The 20,944-nt window shown below is 42.2% G+C and overlaps 2 protein-coding genes across 2 annotated transcripts in view; both read left to right on the top strand.

Annotated features, from left to right (window-relative positions):
* POLR2E (RNA polymerase II, I and III subunit E) overlaps positions 1–20,944 on the top strand; it is a 151,689-nt gene that overhangs the window by 52,094 nt on the left and 78,651 nt on the right. The window lies entirely within an intron of this gene.
* Positions 2,782–10,408, top strand: CNN2 (calponin 2). The gene is made up of 7 exons (XM_053464711.1): positions 2,782–2,990; positions 6,684–6,805; positions 7,335–7,401; positions 7,674–7,811; positions 8,016–8,132; positions 8,264–8,410; positions 8,900–10,408. Exons 1-7 carry the CDS (start codon positions 2,931–2,933, stop codon positions 9,158–9,160), a joined length of 912 nt encoding a protein of 303 aa, XP_053320686.1. The 5' UTR covers positions 2,782–2,930; the 3' UTR covers positions 9,161–10,408.

The following is a 20,944-nucleotide window of genomic DNA, read 5'->3' as shown; positions in this document are numbered from 1 at the left end:
ACACATATACACTAATCCACACATATACACTAATCCACACATATACACTAATCCACACATATATACCAATCCACACATATATACCAATCCACACGTATACCAATCCACATGTATATACCAATCCACACGTATATACCAATCCACATTTACCAATTCACATATATACACTAATCCACACACATACCAATCCACACATATACCAATCCACACATATACCAATCCACACGTACACTAATCCACACATATACCAATCCACACATACACCAATCCACTCTCACTGAATGCTTTCCTACCTTTCCTCTTTTCTCCTTACAGCTCCTTTTCCTTCTCTTCGCTCCTCTTCTTCAGTTCTTCTGTCTTCTTCCGGGTCAGAGGGCACGGACAGCGGTGGGCGCGGCTTCAGTGTTGTGCGCCGGGATCTGATAACAAACCCCGGCGCACAGCAGCTGTTGCCGCGCGGATCACAAGGGAGCGGTATCGGAGGTCTATAACAGACCTCCGGCTCCCTTGAGTGATTTTAAACCGGGTTCAAGGGAGATCCTTGAACCGGCTTAAAATCACTCAAGGGAGCCGGAGGTCTGTTAAAGACCTCCGATACCGCTCCCTTGCGAGCCTGCTCCTCCAGCGGCGGACATTACTGTCCGTCTCTGGAGGGGTGCCGGGTGCCCCCCTGATGAGCGGCACCCGGTGCGGAGTGCCCCCCCCGCTAGGTACGCTACGGTGGCGTCGGACCCCGCGGCGGCGGCGCCCCCTGGATTGTGGCACCCTGTGCGGTCGCACAGGTCGCACACCCCAAAGGCCGGCCCTGCTTATACCCTCCTATATGCCCCTCTGCCTCCCTATATGCCACTCTGTCCCATGATATGCCTTATACCCCCTTTATGCCACTCTGCCTCCAGAAATGTCCTTTAACCCCTATATGCCACTCTGCCTCCAGAAATGCCTTATACCCCTATATGCCACTCTGGCATATAGGGGGTTAAAAGACAGATCATGGGATAAGAGGCATATAGGGGGGGTATAAGGCATTTCTGGAGGCAGAGTGGCATACAGGGGGTTAAAAAGCATATCTGCCTGCAGAAAAGCCTTGTGCCACCCATACAACGCGAAGGTCATGTGACGCCAGCGCTGCGTAGACGCTACGGCGGAAGTACAAGCAGTAGCGGGGGTTGTCTGCGTTCATCGAACGGACGTTCGCCGTCTGGCTCTGTAGGGAATTCTCCTCTCTGGCAGCCGGGGAAGGTATGCGCGTAGACAACCTCTGCTGCATTTGGTCTAAAAAAAAACTCGTCTTATAATTGAGCAAATACAGTATATATACACACACTCACTGGCCACTTTATTAGGTACACTTTGCTAGTACTGGGTTGGACCCCTTCATTCTTCGTGGCATACTTTCTACAAAGTGCTGGTAACATTCCCCAGATATTTTGGTCCATATGGCCGTGATGACATCATGCAGTTGCTGCAGATTTGTCGGCTGCACCTCCATGATGAGAACCTCCCGTTCCACCACACCCCAAAGGCGCTCTATTGGATTGAGATGTGGTGACTGTGGAGGCCATTGGAGGACAGTGAATTCATTGTCATGTTCAAGAAACCAGTTTGATATGATGTGATAAGGTGCATTATCCTGTCAGAAGAAGCCATCAGGAGATGGATGCACTGTGGTCACAAAGGGATGGACATGGTGAGCAACAATATTCAGGTTTAAACAATGCTCAATTGGTACTAAGGGACCAAAAGTGTGTCAAGAATATGTCCCCGACACCATTACACCACCAACACCGCCAGCCTGAACCGTTGATACAAGGCAGGATGGATCCATGCTTTCATGTTGTTTACAACAAATTCTGACCCTGCCATCTGAATGTCGCAGCTGGAATAGAGACTCATCAGACCAAGCAATGTTCTTCCAGTCTTCCATTGTCCAATTTTATTGAGCCAGTGCAAATTGTAGTCTCAGTTTTCTGTCCTTAGCCTACAAGAGTGACACCCGGTGTGGTTTTCTGCTGCTGTAGCCCTTCAAGGTTCAACATGTTGTGCATTCAGAGATGATATTCTGCATTCTTTGGTTGTAACGAGTGGTTATTTGAGTTACTGTTGCCTTTCTGTCACCTCAAACCAGTCTGCCAATTCTCCTCTGACCCCCGACATCAACAAGGCACTTATGTCCACACAACTGCCGCTCACTGGATATTCTCTTTTTCGGACCATTCTTGAAGATGTGCGTGAAAATCCCAGTAGATCAGCGGTTTCTGAAATAGTTAGACCAGCCCATCTGGTACCAACAACCATGCCAAGTTCAAAGTCACTTAAATACTCTTTCTTCCCCATTCTGATGCTCAATTTGAACTTCAGCAAGTTGTCTTGACCACGTCTACATGCCTAAATGCATTGAGTTGCTGCCATGTGACTGGCTGACTAGCTATTTGTGTTAACAACAATTGAACAGGTGAATCTAATAAAGTGGCCATTGAATATATATATATATATATATATATATATATGTAGTTTTGTGTAATATTTCCTGTTGCATTCCTTGGCTAGGGCTTTACACAGGTGTGTTATTGTGGATATTGTGTAATGTGTACACTGGAGGTATATATACCTGTATACTCAGAATAAGTACCTGATTCCCCGGCCGGATGCTTTGGGAGGATTTTGGGACATGCAGGAAATACCCGTTCTGAGGAATTCGGAGCTATATGCTCATATATGGGCATTTTATTAACCAGCCAGTGAGATTGCAGCGGGCGGGGCTTCTGGGACAGACACTGACTCAATCAGAGGAAACTGACTCAGACGGAGACAGACTGATTGAGTACAAGTTAGGGGGAGGGACAGACAAAGAAAAAGTATCTCACTCGGCCGAGTGAAGAGTAATCCGAAGTAAAGCGAAACAGCTCCCTACCTCCCTCAGGTACAAGATGAGTACCCAATTCAACAAGGGCCCTTCTTACGGCCTGTCTGCAGAGGTGAAGAACAAGGTAAGGTTTGGGGACCGCAGCTGCCGGGAAAGGTGTCGGGGGCTCTAGAGAAGTTAGAGGTCGCTGATGATTGGTGACAAGGGAGTATGGATTCCCGGGAAGGGAAGTGTGGAGTTGCGCATCTCTTCACAGGGAATGGGCTCTGGGGTTAAAGACATTGGCGGGTAACTGGTGGGTCCTGAGGGGTTGTTCAGGGGTCGTAGGATAACTTACGGGACGTGCAGCTAAATACAACTGCTAATTAGTAGGGGTAATTAAATTAATCAGGTGGCAGGGCTCCGAGTTGAGGCGCAGGGAGAACACAATGCTCCTGAAGTGCACCCCTGCGGACACACCTTGGCTTACCGTCTTCTCGTCATCACTTTACTGAGACCCCACCCAAGCAAACACGGATTTACCGAAACTTCCCAAAATGTACGTTTCTCCGGTAACCGTCCGGGACGGTTATCTTTCGTTAACAATTCTCTGGATTGCTGCCCCATCTCAGCCTTCCAACTCCTTGGTCACTCTCCCTCTATCTGGAAATCTCAGGACCATATTTTAACCCTCTAAGGGAAGGACAGCATTATTTGTGGAAGAAAAAAAAAGCACTTCAGGGCATAATGTAGTTTTCCCTGAAGTGGAACTATAACTCCCATGATACTCAGCCAGCATTTATCCATACAAGAGATGTACCCGTGGGCTCCAATGCTCGCAGTAGTACTCAGCCTACTAGGCGAGGAGTTTCACTTGCGATCATACTTGCAGAAAGGTGTGATTCATACTGCTTGCAAGCAGGGCCCTCGTAACTTGAAGGATTAGTTTATCTTTGTCTATTCTAGTTTTGTCATACGCTTTGAATGTATGATCTTAAGAGGTGACGTGTGAAGTGTTGGGTCTGGCCTAGCTGGGCTTAAGTAAATAGTTTAGAATGCTTTTATCTGATGGAACCCATTAGCTGAGCTGAACTAAACCTGAAGATGGCTTGTAGGACATTCACTGCAGCTTGAGTCCTGTGAGTGGCAGAGTTGTCCCTTTAAACATAATAGTGAATGGCGCGCAGTGTGTCCACTTGGGGTATTTAGACACCAAATCAGTCCTTACTGGCAGCCCCGCTAAAGAAGAATGTGTATTAATCAATGAGTACCTTACTATATATCCTTCCAAGATAAAAACGGACCTACCTGATATTGAAGCTGCAGCTCTGCAGCTGCTCTCATCCTTTTGGTCCAGTGATTCTTGCCACTGATTGGCCGCTTGAAGCAGCCACCCACATCGTTCACTGAGCCAGTGCCGGTCCTGACTGGAGGTAAGTATATCGCGTGCACTGACGATAGCTAGGGGGTGGAGGGAAGGGGCACATTAATTCTGCAGAACCCCCCCCCATGTTTTCTAGGGAGGCAACACAAAAAGGGGACTGGTCACCTGTCATATGCTGTAATCGTATAGTATACAAAAGCTAACCTACACTTGTAGTCTACTGTGCCAAACAATAAATGCATAGTAGAGTTACCTCCCAAAAACCACTAGCCAATCACTCGTGGGAATGCACCTATTAAAATCATTCTCTCTGCAGGGTGTCTCGTCACTCATTAGAGCTGACGAGCGGTGCTGAGCCAGAGAAATGTTTGTCGGAACATGTCTCCAGCAAGGCAGATATCTGGGGGACAGGGAGACTGGTATTTGTGCAAAAAAAACATTCCAATGCATATCATGGCTGGCACGTACATCGGTAATTCATGCACCATGTCCTAATTCACTTACTAGAGCAGAGCTTGACAAATTTGTTGTGAATCTAGGGGCAAGTTAAAAAAGTTAGGAGCCAGGATTTTTTTTTAAACTAACAGTTGGTCAGGAGTGATCTGATCATTATCAGCCCACTTCCTAAACTCGCAGTAAGGACTTTCGCACCCTAGACTTTCAGGTCAGTGCTGTTTTTTGTTGTTGTTGTTTTTTTTTTTTTATTTAATTTATTTTTTTAACGCTTTCAATGCTGATGTTCCATTGGACACAGCATTGACTGATATTTAGTCCCCACAAGCTTGTGGGGACAAATGTTAACCCCTGCAATGCCACGAATGTGTTATACACAATTGTGGAATTGAAGGGGTTAACGCTGCACTGTTGCTCTCATGGAGCGATCAGGCAGCAGGGGGGTGTTGGGGCTGGTGTCCACACTCATGTGGAAACCGAAGAACCCTCTCCCCTGTCCCTGAAGCTGCCTCTGGAAGCTGGGACACAATTGCTGCTCTATAGACCAGCCATTGCAGGGGGAGTCTCTTTGATGACTGCTGTATGCTTCCATGCCTACAGGAGTCATCACAGGGCTTGTGCGGGCTCGTTTTTGCTGTTGCTGGCCTGCCTGGGCTTCCAGGCAGACCACCAGCAGTAGAGCCCCATACAAAATGGGAATTAACCCCTAAAATGCCACGATCGCGGCATTGAAGGGGTTAAGGCTGCACTTCCGCTCTCATGGAGCGATCAGGCAGCAGGGGGATGTTGTGTCAGGTCCCCACACTTGTGTGGGGACCCAATCAGCACTCAACCCCCTTTCCTGAAGCTGCCTGCAGCAGCTGAAATCGCAATTGCAGGTTTTCCTGCAATCGCGGTTTCAGCCTACAGAATCACTCCGTGCTGTCTGCCCAGACTCCTGGGCAGACAGCAGCGCCCCCCGGGATCAGAGGCTGACAAACACCTAGGCGACCTGGCGCCTGTGATTTGTCGAGCCCTGTACTAGAGCATCTTGCCATCTATTATTCCTATTTATGGTTTTATATGGAACCATCATATTCTGTAGCTCTGTACAATGGGTCTACACACAGCATTAAAAAAAAAAGTTTGTCTTGCCTGGTGAAAGAATAGAAACCCAACATTCTACAGGAAGGGGTTTTTGATTCTAGATAGTACGATTGAAGTTTAGTGAGGAAGGAAATACAACTATAATGACACTCACCTATTCTTCAGTGCAAGATGACTCTCCCGGCGGCGCAATTCTGATCTAATGAGAAGGAACGTACCCTGTCTGAGTGATGCTAATATAAATCTTTTTAATATGCCCTCAACAGCACATTATTTACCCGGAATATGTTTTCGTAAACACTAGTAGCACTATGGCCAGACTTCTCTAGAGACCCGTTAAAAGTGGCCGCTCTGTGCCGCAGCATACAGAATCTTCAGAAGGCAATGCTCGGTGTCTTCAGATACGTTGTGCAGAGTAACACCAGGTGAAGGAAGCTGCGTGATTGCAAGACAGGAAGGGGTGCACAATGAAAGGGGAAATGAACAATATCTGAAATCCTTTACTGACCAAGAAACCCACGTTCGTGATGCGTGGCGGCAGTGTTGCTTTCCACGCAAAGCCTCTAGCTGTGTGGGAAGAGATTGTTGTATTATGAATAGGGATGGACAGAAGGTCCAAGATGTGTTTTTTTATTTTTTTGTTTTTTTTACTTAACCGCATTATTTTTAATGACTTTGTATGTTGGGGCAACAAAAGGGTTTTTGTATATCTGTCCTGGTAGATCTGAGGTGGTGTTCTACATCGTGACTCTATACCGCACGCCCTTTTCAGTTTGGTTTCTTTGCTTACGGGGTGAAACAGGGATAATTACTCAATATGGGTAGCATTACACGCACACGTTGAGCCATGGGGGAAATGTGGAGAATCAAGCTGTTCATTTTAATAAAATAGCTTTGTTGTCTGTCTGTTTTCAGCTTGCACAGAAGTATGACCCTTCCACAGAGGTGGAGCTGAAGGTCTGGATAGAAGAGGTCACTGGAATGTCCATTGGGCCAGACTTCCAAAAAGGGTTAAAGGATGGTGTCATCCTGTGCGAGTGAGTATAAGGCGCCGCTGATGGCTTGGTATTGGTGTGAACTGCTATTTTTATTTTTATTTTATTATTTTTAAGTTTTGTAAGTGGGGTTTAGCATCTGTTTCCAAGCTTAGTCTTGGCAGTAGTAAACATATGCTTTGGACATTTTGTTCAGCTCATGCAAGTTTGCAACTGCAAACTCACCTGTCAGATTGGATGTGCATAATTTTTAGTGGATAAACCCCTAAACATTTGCTGTGTGTAGAGTTCTGGTGCCAAACCACGTGGGGGGGGGCAGGTGTTAGTCCACTTGCCCCTACCCCACGGAACATAAAGGGTCAGCTGCATACAGCTCTTTTGATCTTGTTACTATGACCCAGCAGGTTCTCTACCATACAGTAGTCAAAGTCAACAATTTAGTAAATCACCAACTTTAGACGCTAAGCATCCTATGATGCCCACCTGGAACAGTAAAAGGTGGAAAGAAATGTTAAAGACCTCTGCTTATGGACCAAATTTATTAACCTCCTGTCATTTTTTGATCCTGTAGACTCATGAACAAACTCAGACCGAACTCGATCCCAAAAATAAATGTCTCCAAACAAAACTGGCACCAGGTAAGAAGTTGTGACTGCAGGAGTAAGGTGATTCATTAAACTTTTAGGGATAATTTGGCAAGATTAATATTGATCGTGCTGGGGTGTCCCCAGATCATGTGTAGTTCAAAGATTTCCATGAATGTTGAATTGACATTCTATCAAAAACATTCAGGGGATATTTCATCATAACGCAATCATCCTTAAAAGATTAAAATACAAATACACTGTAAGTGATTGTATATATGGCTTCCCCCCACCCTTCTTACAAAAAACTCTGATTTCTATTTCAGCTTGAGAACCTCTCCAACTTCATCAAAGCCATGTCTCTGTATGGGATGAAATCTGTAGATCTATTTGAAGCCAATGATCTCTTTGAGAATGGAAATATGACACAAGTACAAGTGTCTTTGCTGGCGCTAGCCGGATTGGTGAGTATCGACAAGGGAGACTACTTTGTAGATAACCCATATTTGCCTAAAATACTACAGAGACAAGTGTTTTGTAGGATGTAACATGGAGCTTTGGAGAGTCTCTTGAGACATGCACACCTGATAAGGCATATTTTATCCTACAAATTCATTATATATTTTTGATGTTTTTAACGTGTTTCTTATATATTCTTTACCTCTTAGGCAAAAACGCGAGGTCTGCAGAGTGACGTTGACATTGGTGTGAAATACTCGGAGAAGCAAGAGAGAAACTTTGATGAGCACACAAAGAAAGCAGGACAGTGCGTTATTGGGCTACAGGTGAGAAAAGCTGTAAGGAGGAGTTAGCATGCGGGAGAGCTGTCTATCAGCATTGGTAGGAAGTAAACTTTCTGATTGTACTGTAGAGTGCAGTCTCTGCCCTGGTTAACGCCTTTCAATCTGTCTCACAGATGGGTACAAACAAGTGTGCCAGCCAATCTGGGATGACTGCATATGGTACAAGAAGGCATCTGTACGACCCAAAGCATAACATTCTTGCACCTATGGACCATTCCACTATCAGCCTGCAAATGGGTACCAACAAAGGCGCCAGCCAGGTAAGAGAATAGGATTCCCCATTAATGGTTTTTGTTTTGTGTATATGAAAGTGTAGCGAAGGCTCAAAATATAAATACGTTTTATATTTACTGGTTTACATATGCTTATTTCCTTCGTAGTTTTTACACAAAGAGTGAAAAAACAATTCCATAAACAAGTGAATAAATAATAAAAAAAAGATTCCCAAAGTACTGCAGCAACCCAGAAAAACACTCCTCTGGTGTTTAAAATGATTAATAGCACAACTTATGTTGTATAAATCTATAACTTTTAGTTTATACCGTACACAGTTTATACCGTTGCACAGTTTATATACATATATATATATTTTTCTCCCCATGTATATGCGCCCCATGCTGTATTAGTCATTATTTATTCATACCGTGGTTTGTATGTCGATTATCACCAATGTGTGGCAATGCCTCTATTACTTACAGTGCACTTAAGTGCGGTCACTACCATTTATAATGTATTGTACAATCTTCTAGGTGGGTATGACTGCTCCCGGGACCCGGCGTCACATATACGATACCAAAACAGGAACAGAAAAATGTGATAACTCATCCATGTCGCTGCAGATGGGTTACAATCAGGGCGCCAACCAGAGTGGGCAGATTTTTGGCCTTGGACGGCAGATTTATGACCCCAAATATTGTCCCCAGGGCAACCCTAACAATCTGTCTCAAACAAACTCGGATGAGGAGGAGGGCTACTCACAGCATCACTATGCTCAGGAGCAGGAATTCTAATCCTCTGGTACAATATGATTCATCTGAGGTTGGGGGTAGCAGTCTTGTGCTATCATGGGCTTTTGAATTCATCTCTTACAACAATACTACAGTAGTTCATATCATGTGGATGTGAAAATTCACATTTTTGTACATGGTTTGAAGTGTAAAATAAGAATTATACACTACCATGATTTTATTTTAATAAACAAAGCTGCCACTTTTTAATTATATATTCTAATAGTAGTTACAGGGGTTGCTCGGGGTGAGGATCCCCTTTGATTTCTTCCATGCAAAACAACCCTGCTATTTAGGATTAAAAAGTGCCTTTATTGTAGGTCTCAGGTTATAGCAGTATTAACCCTTGCCTTATGTAACATCTGAATGACGGAGAAGCATCTTAAAGATTATATGAGTCTTGCTGGAATTAAAGCCACAGGGTGAATTAAATGATGAGGAAAAGTGTTTTTCTCTTTTTTGCTGGACCAAACCTAATCCTCTTTATGTTTTTGTACATATTTTTATATATATAGTTGTATTTTAATATTAAACTTTCAGTTCAAGACCAAAGTACCTCCACTATCTGCCTGTACTCTTAGTGGGAGAGTGAGGATTCTTTTACATGTCTGTTACAAGGACCTGGTCAATACTTAAACTTTTTCATGTGCTATTTTTAAGTGTAATATCAAACTAGCGTTTAATTAAGTTCTTGGACGTATGTTTACTTTGTTTAAGAACATCATTTTTCTTTGCCTTCAAGGTCACTTATTTAGTCTGTGCTGTGTAATTTTTAATTGCTGGGGAAACCACTCCATTTTGGTAAAGGTCACAAACTTTTAAAACCTATTAATGTCTTGTTGGCCCATCTCCAAAATAAAATTACATGCCTGTGAATATTTAAACTGGCTGTGCATATGTTTTATGTTTCAAGGGCTGCCTTTTGTATTGTCTGCCTAATTCTTGAAGGAAAGTGTACAGGAGTTCTCTCATATCTGTGAAAAACAAGTTTATTCATCTCCTATGACCATATGTGAAAAGGTACCAAAACTCTAGGGAGGTGACATAAAAAATAAACCCAGTTGGTGTACCTGATGTAGGAACAAATCCAAAATGGATAAAACATTGTGCGGATTATCAGAAATCCTTAACTTGCATAAAGAGTTATGTGACTATGGAGTAATTCAGGTATATCAACCAGAAATACAATATGTGAATGTTGTCTCTTTTTTTGTGTGTTTTTTCGCAAAATAAAAAGATGGATTGGATTAATATGCTGTGTTGTTGGGCTGCTCTTTTTCATAATCATTTGCATCAATATTTCATGTTATTTACATTAAAAAAATGTCCACATAGCTGAAGATTGCCAGCTACGTTGCACCTAATAAGGTAAGGTATTCCTTACAAATCACAGCAAATGGATGGGATGTTTGCCTGGAGAGAGAAGAAACTCCCCTAAGGAGAGTTCCGCCACTATAGATAACTATAAATCTGCAACAGTGTGGTTATCTTCTGAGTACATTGGGATGACCTTTCTTGACTATTCCAGATTTAATGTTCCTCTTCTTTTTGCCCAGGTGAATCTGATGTTTTCACCGCTAGAGGGAGTCTCTTGAGATTTGTGTGAGGTATCATGCCTCATGCTTTGCATTTCCCCATCTCTTAGTACTGTGCCATGCTCCCTATAACATTGACAATCCATTTGTGAGAATACATTTCTACTAACTGCTTCAACTTCACTGCAGCTCATTAAACAGGGTAAAAGGTGAGCCTGTTGGCTACCTATATTTTTTTCTCTTATTGAGCAGAGCATTTGGGTGATGAGGGTATGTCTAGCGGTTCCTCTTTCTTTTACCATACTCATAAACTCAGAGCGGAAGATGTAGATTTTCCACACCCAGCCACTTGGTATTCCTCTAAGAGACAAGAGAGGAAGAGATACATTACATTTGGTTATGCAACCTCCATTATATAACATTAATGATTTTAAGTTTTTAGCTGGAGTCTCACTAGGTTCAGGATCCTGACTTAAACATATTCTTCCATGCTAGATGATAATGGATGAATAAGAAAAAGCATCTCCTTCACAAGCAGTGTCTGAGCAGCCAAAGGGAGAAACATTTACCCAATTAGCCAGGAGATCGCACAGAACTGTTCAAATTTAGAAATAATATAAAATAAAAACACACATACTGGTACAAATGAAAATGGAGTATTGCTTATCTGCTAATATCCTGTTCAGGCAAATCTAGCATTCCATTCCTAATAGAACAATGGAACATGTTGATGTTCCATGAAAAAAAAGCAGTAGCAGGAGAGAGCGGCTCTAGCCATGTCTATTTATTTCCAGCATCAGCGAAGCAAAAGATCCACATTGTAAATAAGGGATTGTAGTAACAAACATCCAAAAAAGCATTCCTTTACAATATAAGTAATTTCATATTCAGAGGAGAACCTTCGAGAACTTCCTCTCGTTTCTCTTTTGTATAGCCACCTCCTAAAATGATCAGCGCTCCATGGCCTAAGCAGTGCTCTTCACAGCACAGTAATGCTGTATAAGTTATTTGTCACGTAATTACATGTGATGTATTCATTTCAGTGGAAATCATTTTTTGTTGAGTCTATTAAAGAGCTGAACTGAGGTGGACAAACTACCCGATACATTTAGTTCTTGCTCAACGACAAAAAGCGCTTGTGGTACTTACATCTTTTACTGTTCATTGCTCCTCAGGATCCTTTTTCACTTGTCTTTGATTTATGATAACTTTGGGGAAGCACACTAGATTAGGATGAGGAGGTTCAGGCTCATGTTTACACGCAAGAATGCCATCATCTCTTACTGATACTAAACTAACCCTCCGACATTCAACAGGGGAGGCTTTAGGTCCCTCTTGATTGTTTGCTATAGTGGGGAGATCGATTCTGAGCTCCCGTGTTCTCTTCTGGATAGATGGCTTGTGGTGGTCTCTACTCTTTCCTGTTTTTTTTGAATAGTCTCCACTAACAGAGGAAAGCTCATCATTGACCATGGCTGAAACGTCTAGCTCTTGTTCATCTAAGACCTGTCTCAGGGTGGGTCGAAGGTCGACGGTTATCCCGTGGACTGTTGGTTGCTGAGTAGACAAAGGTTCTGAGACGGACTCTGGGGGGTATCTGAAATTATGTTTTTTAAGCTAGAATAAAGGTTTAGAGGGGAGAAAACATTTATATGCATTAATAATATTAAGAATTTATGATGCCATATCAATGCACTCTGCAAAACCAGGTGGTGCACAGACTGCAAAAAGAAGGGGAATGAGCCAGTGGCTTCATCTCCATGATGTTTTAACATTCCACCCTTTGCAGCCTGGAATACACACAACCTTGTGCTGCTCATGTTGTTTCTCCACCACTAGTGGCCACCCTTGTCACTCTGAACCACTCAGAGTGATCAACACGTACAGCTGCACCTTGTTGCCTGATCAAGCCTGACTATTTAAACCTGCCCAGCCCTGCGGTCAGGGCCTTTGCATTGTAGTTAGTGGACCGTTGGCCCTGGCCCTGACCCTGACTTACTATTTGGTCCTGATTTGTACCTGTCGTGTGCGCCCCATCCAAACGGCTACCTGTCTTCCAGCTAAGAGACTTACCATCTATATGTGTTGTTCTTAACATCATCTGCAATACAGATCTTATCTACATATTCTGTCTGTAACAACCCCAAGTACAGACAGAGCCCCCTGCACCTGGGCTTCTACCAGACCTGTTCACCCGGTTCGTGACAGATGTTTTCCAGCCTTAACACCGCCCTTGAGGGACCTAAGCACGGGTGGCCCTAGTTTTTTGGAATCCTACGCTAACAGGATTCAGAGGACCTATCTTAAGAACAGTTAGTATAGTAGGTTGAAAAAAGACTTCAGTCCATCAACTTTAACCTTTCACACATACCTAGTTCTAAAGTTGATCCAAAAGAAGGCAAAAAAAACCTATTTGGGGCAATTACCAATTATGCCACAACAGGGAAAAAAATCCTTCTTGATTCCTGGATGGACTTCCTAATATGACTGTCCTTTTAACAGTTTTAGTCTTTCATGTTATGCTCAAATTTAAAAAGCATCCAGAACTTTCTTAAAAATAGTTGATGGAAATGGATAATTATAAACAAATGAACATAATACTTATTATCACTGTTTGTTAATGAGCAACTTACATTATAGTGATATAAATTTAAAAAGAACAAATGCTTATCCATCCCACATCCTCTGTGGGGACTCCTTGGACCAATGGAGGGCCCAAACTGGTTGATCTGGACCCAGGGCAGCTGTTCCTTTTGCCTTCATCAAAGACGATGTCAGGACACATGATTCTGCCTTGCTTAGTTGACATCAATGGGCTAGTGTGCAGGCACTGAAATACCCACTACTATAGATTTCACTAAATCACACCCTTTTCTGAGGCATTTTCTTGCTGAACAAAACCTAAGAAAGAGAGACGATTCGGTGTAGACACCCATTCTGTAATATGTCGTTATAGTATATTGTCTGTTTATAATATCTCACTCTGGACCACATGTGTAATTGCACTGTGGCATACAGTTCTGTAATTTACTCTATTTCCAATAATAATATAATCTCTCCGTAGGATGACAGGGAAATCATTCTGGTGAGAGATCTAGGCGATCTCTCCCTAGACTGACTAGGAAATGTCTCTCTCTTATTGCCTCTGATCCTGAGATCACAGTCAGTGTGGAATTAATGATCTATCTGAAGTTAACTGCATTCTATTTCACTGGCTTTACCTTTGTTTAGTTCACGGTTCTTGAAGTCAATCTGACCTACACATGGTTTCAGCCTCCTACTGCTAGTCACTGACAGTTCTAGAAAAGAATGCAGCTGTTGCTTCCATTATCCTTTTGGTATGCCCTCTTCTTAGTTTTCAGAAGTCTTTTGTGAACACCTGCAAGACAGCAATGTGACACAAAAAGGTATAAATATATATACCGCACTGGCTCGATAATAGGCCGCACCCGAGTATAGGCCGCACCCTAAAAGTTAGGTGCTTTTTTAAAGAAAAAATGTAATTCTAAGTGCTGCCACTCTGCCCCTCCCTGCGATATGCTGCCACTCCTTCCCCCACGCGATATGCTGCCACTCTGTCCTGCCCCCGCGATATGCTGCCATTCTGTCCACCCCCTGAGATATGCTGCCACTCTGCCCCCCTCCGAGATATGCTGCCACTCTGTGTGTCCCCCGAGATATGCTGCCACTCTGCCCCAAAGATGTGCCCCCCCCCCTAGACTTACCAGTGCAGACTCCCGGGTGTCTTGCGGGGCCGGGGGGGGGACATCTACGCAATGCACGTATACAACTTTCGGTGCCGGCACTTCCCCCATGGGAATTCCCGGCAAGGGAGATTGTTAAAGCACATCGAGCAGACGTGCCGGCAGCAGAGGTTGTTTACGCGCATCACCGCAGCGCAATGTGCTTTAACAATCTCCCTTGCTGGAACTCCCCCGTGGGAAGTGCCCGCAGGGGAGGCTGTCTGAGCATATCGGAGAGTAGGATGCTGCCTGTCCGGTGCCCGGAACTGCATGTCCCGGGCGTCGGGCAATACAAAATGCGCATTCCTGCGCTAAACCCTGAATATAGGCTGCACCCCCACTTTAAGTGCGGCCTATATTCGGGCAAATACGGTATATATATATATATATACATGCACAGCAGAGATGGTTTGGACCAATTGTGGCATCAAGCAGGCTGACCAACAGACACAAGGACATGGCATGCATGGTCATTGAGGAAGGCCCCATACTAGGGGACCGCACAATTTCAAACAATGCCACTATTTTTGAGCACATGGAACTGGTAAATGTTTTTACCGTACGCCATGGTTACTATTCTTCTTTGTAACTTGTGTAATTGTTTCTGGTGTACCGGTTTTTATTATTGACAGTACACAAATGCTAGCGCTGTATATACTCTGTTAAGCTGCTGTTTGTCTTTTGCGATGTGTCGCCATTTGCATTGTATGTAATTTAAGTTCTGTTCTTGAATAAAGTCAACTCTCTCTCTCTCTCTATATATATAATGCTATCTCAGATTAAGAACCTATGTTATATCTCCCTAAGTGTTACATGAATTTGTTTTGTTTTGTTCTCCTCTTTTATCTCTTTCACTCCCCTATCGATCCTGACTTTTCACTGCAATGATATTACATCAATTCCTCCATACATATTTAGGGTTTATTAGCAATAATAAAGGGGCATTCCAGCTAAGGTGACCACATTTTCTAACTGCCGTTCAGGGATACTCACTTTGACGAGTGCATCGCATCAAAGCTTGGGACTGGTGAAAACATATTTGCCGGCACATTTTTCAGTATTTACACAATCACTGGCTGCATGAAAAGGTCATACTTCTATACATGTTAGACATTTCTTTTTTTATTGTCTTGGGGGATTATACAGAATCTCACCATATGGATTTGCCCCTTTTCGACACCCAAGGTATTTGTTATACAGGAGATCTGCTGCCACCTGTTACAACTACCATCAGTCAGCTCAGCTCACTGAGTGCTCTCGGGGTTCTATTGGGACCCCCAGTGTCTTCTGCTGCAGCTTCTCCCTAAAGTAAGTTTTTTTGCAAGTTAAATTCATGTGTATGAAAGTTTCATATGGATTCATTTCTCAGGGGACTGCTTACATATTATTTAGATATATTTTAGATATATATTTTCCTAAAATGTGATGTTTTTTTTTTTACTACTGTCTAGATAAATGACTCCTTTCCTTTCTGTCTTGCTACTTCAGTAGTGTCTGCTTGTTTAGGATCTGCTTAACCCCACGAGAAGCTATTAGAAAGGGTTCTCTGTATCAAATAAACTCACAAGGCAGATTTATGTCTTGTGATGTGAGTAAGTACCATTTTCTGCAGAACAAAAGGGTAGAAAACATGCTATTTTTGCCACAGTGAGCAGTGCCGGTAAACAAACATTTTACACTATGATGCTGGGCACTTTATTGAGAACAAAAGAGTACGCTTCAAATAAATACCCTAATTGACAAACAAAAAGCACACGTCCAAGCACATTGCTGCCAGTACTTTGAGAGCTGCCCTCCAGTGTTGAGGTGATGGTACTGCAATCATCAATTTAACAAATTAGTCCTTATGGTTCCATTTACCGTACATATTCTGATACAAATTTATTTGAACTAAAAAAAAAAACAGATATGGGTTCTTTACCATTTTCCCCAAAATTATCATTGTTTTCATGGTTTTTTTTATCTCTGTTGATTTATTTTATTTATTCAAATTGTATTTATAATACTTAGGCTTAGGTCGCTGTTGTTCATATACTTCAGACTTTTTGTTACAAGATTATTTTCTCCCCTAGTTAAAAAAAACAATATAATAAACCACTTGGCAGACGTATGCTTGCCCTACGTCATCTGTGACTACTGACAAACTAACTTTTCTTAGAACAAAGTTATAACTATGTCCTTTAATAATGACCCTTAAGTCTATGAAAATATTTACACTTTTTTATTACATAAATATACATATACATGTAAAATTGGTAAATGTTTTACTGCATTGTCTAAAACTGGTTTTCATCGAATCCCTACTTGGCTACAAAATATGTAACCTGTGTTCAAGCAGGGATTTCCTCTGTTAATGATAGGAATAATACCAGACACAGTGCAGAACTTAAATGTAGAGCAAGTAGTTCAACAAAAGCTGGAGACTCAAAGTTTTCTTACTCCTGCTCTGAGCTTTGCATTTCTGCAGTCAGAGAACTATTTTGCCCAAGATGCCAGGGCTGCCCTAACCATATAGGCAATTTACCTTTAAGATCTTATTTGAACCTTCTCACCTTCTTTGTCCTGTCCCAGGGCTTATAATTCTCTGTGTGACAAGCAGCAGCAACAGAAGAAGAGGAGTAAAACAAAACGCTTTCATGACTGCGGCCATACCATCCATCCTGAATGCACCCAATCTCGTCTGATCTCAGAAGCTAAGCAGGGTTGGGCCTGGTGAATTTCATTTTTAATAATAATAATAATAATATTTATTATTATAATTATTTTATATATAGCATCATTATATTCCACAGTGATGTACTATGGGATATATGTATGTTTTCTATTTTTGGTGTTTCGGTTTGCTCTGGATAACTCTGGAAGCAAGATGGTTGCAGACACAAACTCTGAGAAAGGTACAGACATTTTTATATTAAAGACTTTTTCTCTTTGTAGGCTGAAATATTAAATGCTTAAGATAACAAATCACAATTTGGGCAACATTTTAGAAAGCTGATACCAAAACATAACCCAACAATAGTTTTACTGAGAGGGTGGTTGATACATGGCACAGCCTTCCAGATGAAGTAGTAGAGGCTTAACCAAGGTTTGATTAATTTGAATAATAAGTTATATAGACACTTGGGATCTAGCTTGGCACTCATATACAACACTTCTGAATTAAGTCACCTGTACTCAAGGAGGGGTAGGGTTCATTAATGTTTGTGAGCGCAGCTGTTCTGAGAAAAGTTAAAAGGTACGCTAATTCAATTATACAATAAAACTTTTTATAAATGTGTCAAATAATGGACTTTGAGCCAAATGGCTTGCTGGTCCCCATGATTTTCTTATTTCTCATGAAATCAGGTCATACACTGGCACCTTCTGTTTTTTTTACTTATAATTATATGTTGCCCTCAAGGATTATTTATGCTTAAATGTAGCTATATCTTTAGTTTTGCCCTGGTCTTATAAATATTTAGGAGGGACACATAACCTACCTCCTCATCCTTGTACTTAGTGTAATCTTGGAGTACCAGGACATGACTTCACGTAATAAAGCCTCCAGAGGTCACACAGGTTGGCCTAAGGGGTGTTAGGGAGGGTCTGTGCCTGCTGGGATCTCCAATTCATAGGAAAGCCTAGATCTAGTTTTTAGTTCACAGTCTTATTTAGTGAGTGCTGATGTGTGTGTGTGATAAGACTGTCAAGCGAGCATTGAGATTGTTCATAATGTGCTTTTTCTCAGCCCAACAGTTGCAAGGGTGAGAGTGGGGTATTACGTCAAAGCCGATACTTTATTGGGCAATATGTAAAGCTACAAAGATTTTCAGAAAGGTATGGCTCTCTTCTTCAGATGTCAAGAAGCAGAGGCTCAGCACTCAAATGGTAAGGTGAGTTTATTTCACACAGGCAACGTTTCGACACACAGATCTTTCTCAAGCCGTTAGCGTGCTGAGCCTCTGCTTCTTTATTTTGGATTTATTGAAGGACTTGGTGGTACCCTTGCTCGTGCAACATCTCACTACTGAGTGCTTTATTCCAACCTTGGTTTCTGTGTCTTCTTCAGATGTAACATGTTCTTTGAATATCACTTGTTTAAATGGTTCTTTGGGGTGGCTGTGAATCCTCTTACAAAGAGTACCCAGAGAAAACAGGAGTCTCAAGTGTCAACGCGTATATGAACACACATGACAACTTCTCCACAACTGACTTTAAATGCCGGGTGCATATAACTTATGTGAAAGAGTAGGAGAAACTACACTCAGTAGGGTGAAGCTGTCCAGAGTTGCTCTTCCCTATATTTCTCTGATAACCTGTATGAACCTTCCCGATGACATTGATTCAGAAGAAATTCTTTGAAGATGCATCAACATGATTCTAAGAATTGTTCCAAGAATCCTGACTTGGTTGGCCAAAAACCCCTGGGTATGGCCACGTTCCCATGAAACCACCAAGCCGTTGAAGGACACCAGAATATATGTCTAAAGGAACTCTCAAATTATCTGGTACCTAGTTACCACTTACCACGTCTTAAACCATTTCGAAAAAACATAGCAAACATAATGAATTATATCATTAATTAGAGAGAAAAAACAATTGAAAAGGGTGAAAAAAGTGCATTGATATTCAATAATTAAATAAGATAGAGTTAAATTCACACTAGAAAAATCATTCAAGGCTCCACAATATAATATTATCTCCATTTGTCGGGCCTTTGTATTGGACCCACTTGCCATGGCAGATAAAATTGAAGATCTGTTATTAATGTGATGAAAACCAGGAATACATTTCTCATAATGGGATTCAGATTGAACTAATACATTTTTAATTATGTATATTTTGAAGAAGCCAGGCTTTGTATCTTTAAAACGATGTCAAAATTTGTCCAATCGATTGTACAGTTGTGTCTATGTTAAGTATCTATCGTGTATTTAAAATATTTGAAATAAAATTAAAGGTGTAGCAGAGTCTTGGTATTGTTCTTACAGAGCCCTTTAAGCACAATGGACACTTAACTGCATAAGTTGTATAATTGTTATTGATAGGTGTGTGTTTGGACATCAGAGGTCTCTCCTGTAGAAGAAATGTTGAAGAAAAGACCTCTGAGGTCCAGAACGCTTATGTGCATATAGCATGGAACAGGGTAAAAAAGTATAAAGATCGGTGGGTGCTGGATTATGTAGCAAGAAGGAAAAATAGGAAACTAGAAATGTATGTACCTTTGGTATTTTTTATATATGACACACCAGCCTTAAAAGCTTCCCTCCACCAATTGGCGTACCCAAAACAAAAGTGCTTTGTGAAGACATTCTGGCTGTTAGGTACCCAGTCAGACATGTAGAGTATGTTCTCTACTCCATATACAATGAAAGTGCATGTCAGGTATTTCCTTAATCTAAAAAACATTTACTGGATTTCTCTGCCATAACACATAACCTGTGCCAAAAAATTCTAAACACAGAGGCATTCGTGAAAAAAGTTCAGGAAATTATTTCTATAGCTAATTTTGGCAATGATTGGTGGCCAAATGGCTGCCTGGCATGTGTGTGTCCTGAAGCCACTAGTGACCAATGTTCCCTCAAATTTTTCTTAGGTGGTGTGTGCAAAAAATTTCTCTTGTGCAAAAATTTTTCCAGAGCCAAAATTTTGTGCGCACAATATACTTCTGCAAATGTTCAATTTAAATTGTTGTTCTATATTTTTGGAACAGCTCGCTCATGGTTAATAACACTACATTATAGTGTGATAATGTAGTATTAGTTACACAACAGTATTACTTACTGTAATGTTTTTTTTAAAGGTGCACTGCATAAGTAAATTATGAGCGGATCACGAGCGGAGACTCTAGGCTGCATAAAGGATATAAAAAAAAATTGGGAAAAACTGTTGTGCGCACCTGGGGCGGATCCTGTACGTGGGACCCCCACACACACTTTGAAACTGCATAGCTTCTATCGTTAGGCAAACATTGACAGGGGTACAGCATAACTGTTATAATTATTTACTAATGCAGACATTGACGGTGGTACAGCATAACTGCTAACATCATATAGTGAGGCAAACATTGACAGTAGTACCAGAGCCGGCCTTAGGTGTTCCGGCGCCCTGTGCGAACTACTCCTCTGGCGGCCCCCCTCACTACCCCCCCTCTGCCCCTTCAAACTACCCCCCCTGTGGCTTCAAACTACCCCCCCTGCCCCTTCAAACTACCCCCCGCCCCTTCAAACTACCCCCCCTCTGCCCCTTCAAACTACCCCCCCTCTGCCCCTTCAAACTACCCCCCTCTGCCTCTTCCTTCAAACTATCCCCCCGCTCTCCCTACTTCTCCTTATCCTAACTTACCTTGAGGAGTCCTGCCGGCATTTCATGTTGAGCACCGGCACCGCGACGGAGTCACGGAGAGTAAGGGGCGTCGAGCGGTTGCTGAGAACTTCACGAGCAACCGCTCGGCGCCCCTGCCCGGGACATAAATGAAAACATTGTTGGTTTTTTTTGTTGTTGGTTTTTTTAACTTTATTTAGCATCCT

The sequence above is a fragment of the Spea bombifrons genome, chromosome 1 (assembly GCF_027358695.1).
Source record: "Spea bombifrons isolate aSpeBom1 chromosome 1, aSpeBom1.2.pri, whole genome shotgun sequence".
In the NCBI taxonomy this organism is placed as follows: domain Eukaryota; kingdom Metazoa; phylum Chordata; class Amphibia; order Anura; family Pelobatidae; genus Spea; species Spea bombifrons.
Note: the sequence above shows the minus strand (reverse complement) of the source record. Positions and strands in the feature narration are given on the sequence as shown.

What these genes read in the sequence shown, in the direction of transcription:
- CNN2 (XM_053464711.1), top strand. Translation starts at nt 2,931, where the DNA reads ATGAGTACCCAATTCAACAAGGGCCCTTCTTACGGCCTGTCTGCAGAG. An exon ending in CCAAACAAAACTGGCACCAG is followed by an intron (nt 7,402 to 7,673) that starts GTAAGAAGTTGT and finishes TTTCTATTTCAG; the next exon opens with CTTGAGAACCTCTCCAACTT. An exon ending in AGTGCGTTATTGGGCTACAG is followed by an intron (nt 8,133 to 8,263) that starts GTGAGAAAAGCT and finishes TCTGTCTCACAG; the next exon opens with ATGGGTACAAACAAGTGTGC.